General features: G+C 36.4%; 1 protein-coding gene across 1 annotated transcript in view; it reads left to right on the forward strand.

Annotated features, from left to right (window-relative positions):
• Positions 1-3,483, forward strand: part of LOC122342001 (carnitine O-palmitoyltransferase 1, liver isoform-like) — a 19,637-nt gene extending 16,154 nt beyond the window's left edge. Inside the window, exons 13-18 of the mRNA XM_043235775.1 lie at positions 486-602; positions 705-869; positions 2,368-2,496; positions 2,593-2,748; positions 2,986-3,087; positions 3,134-3,483. Of these exons, the coding sequence (XP_043091710.1) occupies positions 486-602; positions 705-869; positions 2,368-2,496; positions 2,593-2,748; positions 2,986-3,087; positions 3,134-3,307 (843 nt within the window). The 3' untranslated portion in view covers positions 3,308-3,483. The remainder of the gene's footprint in view (positions 1-485; positions 603-704; positions 870-2,367; positions 2,497-2,592; positions 2,749-2,985; positions 3,088-3,133) is intronic.

Raw genomic sequence — 3,483 nt, forward strand, 5'->3', positions numbered from 1 at the left:
TTTTCCTTTTTTTTTTTTTTTTTCTTTTTTTGTCATTCTCTTTAGTTTTTCTTTTATTTCATTTGTTTTCATTTTTAAGGTGTTAAAGTTGCATTAAATATTTTAATAGCTTTAGTTAATAATATTACCACTACAATCTGTTTGGTTAGATTAACCCTTTGTTTTCCGGTAACGCTTTAGAATAGGTAACACTTGTTAACTATTAACCAAGACCTTTCCCTCAATAAATTCTTAATTTGCTGCTTATTAATTGTAAGTCGTCAAGTTTAGGTATTGCTTAGGATTAGGGATGTAGAATAAGACCTTAACATGGGCTTAATTAGCACTCGTAAATGGCTAATATTCTAGTAATATGCATGCTAATAAGCAACTAATTACTGCAATCATAAAAATAAAGTGTTGCCGAGGTTTCATTAGTCTTTTGCTGACTTGCATTGTTATTAAATCTCGTTGTCGGTGTGATACGTTCTCTCTTCCTCTCTCAGTATGTGATGACAACCGATAGTTTCCAGTTGGGTTATAATGAAGAAGGTCACTGTAAAGGAGACGTGGCCTCCTCCCTGCCTCCACCTACTAGACTAACCTGGGACATACCTGCCGAGGTACAAACACGCCGTCACGCCTTCTCATGTTTACAGACAACCTATATACAGTGACCTCTAACGGACACGCTGAATAATTCATCTTCCTCTGTGTGTATTTAGTGTCAGGAGCGTATCGAGCGCTCTCTCGCCGTAGCTCAGGCTATAGCCGATGACGTTGACTTCCATGTGCTGCCGATACAAGAGTTTGGAAAAGGTGCCATCAAAAAGTGTAAAATCAGCCCGGATGCCTTCATTCAGATCGCGCTACAGTTGGCCTATTTTAGGGTAAGATTGAATAAACTTAACACACAAAACCACTTGTAGTGAACTGAAGTCAGTTCTCCTTAACTTCACACTAATAGAACATTAATATGAATATCTTCCACTAATGCTTCAAAAATATGTTCTGTTTTTCAATTTTTTTAAAAGGTAGTGGTCTTGACACTTACTTACGCATACATCATTTATTATTAAAATTGTATGTATATAATTTATAAAAAACATACAAATTTAATGTGTTAGAAGCATGTTAAAAATTATAGCAACAATGTGTTAAAACATGTTGGAAGCTTACTAAACTTAGAAAGTTAGAAAAAGTTAGAAAGGTACTGGCAAGCTTAGAAGTAGGAATACATAGAAATAAACAAAAATCAATCAAAATTAAAAATTATGCAGAATACCGAACAGTGTTTTCCCTGTTTCTTTATTTTTGTTCACCATTTTCATAAATTAAATAGCCAAAATGTGCGTTTTACTGTTTTGTCTGACTTTTTATTTTTTTTAGACATTCCAGCATACGTTGTACAAACAAACACAATTTAAAAGTTAGTCAAATTATATATTTTTTGCCCATTTGAGACCCCTTATTGGATCAGGCGTGTATTTTTACTGTACAAATAAATGCAGCCTTGCATTAAAAAGACGTTTAAAACGTTAGAAAATATTACAGATCCCAATTTTTTTATATAATCAATTTTAATGTGTGAATGTCATAAATGTATAGTCTTTTAGTTTATTTTACCGAACAACAGTAAAAAATAATCACACTAACATTTAGAATAATGGTGGAGTTTTGGGGGTTTCTCAGCTTTTATTTTGCTGGAAACCTGCAGGAAGACCTCAGTGCTTCTTTTTGTTGACAGTTACAGATTTATAAATGATTTTCATTACAAAATTGGGAAGATATTTGTCACGCATGTTGCATTGGCACATGCCTTTATAAAAATCATAAAAATGTTACTGAGCGACTGTCAAGTAATGCTGTTTCAGCACAAAATTTCCCTCGCACTTTGGTTTTTGAACGCTGGTTAAAGGTCATTTCACGTCGGTGCTTGTAATAAATCTTGTTGACAGTTTTATATGTTTGCACGCTGTCTGCATGTTTGCTGTGCTCCTCTCACTTTACCCGGGTTGCTATTTAATCGCATTAAGTCGTTGTTCGGTACAATTTATTTGGTCATTCTGTATATTTCAGTTGTTCGGTGCATCCCGAGTTAGAAGCTTATCAAACTTGCCCTAAAAAAAAGAAAAAAAATTGCTAGAAACATGCTAATCGTGTTAGAAGCATGCTAAACATGTTACCAGTTTGTTAAGACAGGTTATCAACCAAAAATATGCTAGCAATTGCTTAGCAACACTCTTAACAACTATCCAACCCCACCGTAGCAATGACCTTGTAGCCACACAAAAGGCCCTTTTTTATCTAGTTATATTGTATTCAAATATAAGTTTGGCTGAAGAATTGTTAGTACAGTAAAAATGTTTCATTTTGTTCCTTCTCCAGAATCGAGGCACGTTCTCTCTGACTTACGAAGCGTCTATGACTCGTTTATTCCGCGAGGGCCGGACTGAGACGGTGCGCTCCTGCACCAGCGAGAGCTGTGCCTTTGTCAGAGCCCTGGAGGGCGGAGAGGTGACCGATCCACTATTATACCGACGAAGCACACTTCAGCACGCATTCAAACACGTGCTTATTTAACGCTCTCTCTCACTCTCTGTGCGACTGTAGAGTAAGGAAGTGTGTCGGCGTCTCTTCCGCACGGCATCTGAGAAACACCAGAATCTGTACAGGATGGCGATGACGGGAGGAGGAATAGACAGACACCTGTTCTGCCTCTACATCGTGTCCAAATACCTGGGAGAGGAGTCACCGTTCCTTAAAGAGGTGTGGAACTCTGGGAAGGGCCACGCAGTTACTATATATTTTTTGCTTCCTTGCAAATGCCCTTTGTAATAAGAAACTGTTGCATAAAAGAAAACGTTCTCATTCAATTTGCATTCAATGCATTCGTGGCAGTTCTCTTGACCAAAGCAATTAGTTCTTGTTACTGAAATAATACTTAAAATATTTATGCAATAATCATTTATACTTGTACAATAAAAAGGTACGCGTTTCCTTTAGGTGCTCTCAGAAACGTGGCGTCTGTCCACCAGTCAGACTCCTCTTCAGCAGGTGGAGCTGTTTGATTTCGTTAACCACCCGGAGTACACCACCTGTGNNNNTGTGTGTGCGCACATTTAATTTATTTTCATTTGTGTGCTCTCGACAGGTTGCAGATGATGGTTATGGCGTGTCTTATATCATCATCGGAGAAAACATGATCAACCTGCACATTTCCTGCAAACACTCTTGTCCTCAGACCGTTAGTACACTAGCATGCGCTTTTTTCATTACCATTTTTCTGAAACCATATGGAATTAAAAAATTGAGACTGAATTTATAAAATGGCTTTTTGTTAAGCTAGTTAGGATAAGCACAAACTAAACTTTATTTAATTGGAAAAAATATATATATAAATGCTACATAATGAACTTTAAACTTAAGCTTAAATTACAACAAGAGCTATTTCCTTGGCAGGTAACTGATATATAACAAATGTACTAAATATTAAATCTGAGG

This window comes from Puntigrus tetrazona, chromosome 3 (assembly GCF_018831695.1).
Source record: "Puntigrus tetrazona isolate hp1 chromosome 3, ASM1883169v1, whole genome shotgun sequence".
Taxonomy (NCBI): Eukaryota; Metazoa; Chordata; class Actinopteri; order Cypriniformes; family Cyprinidae; genus Puntigrus; species Puntigrus tetrazona.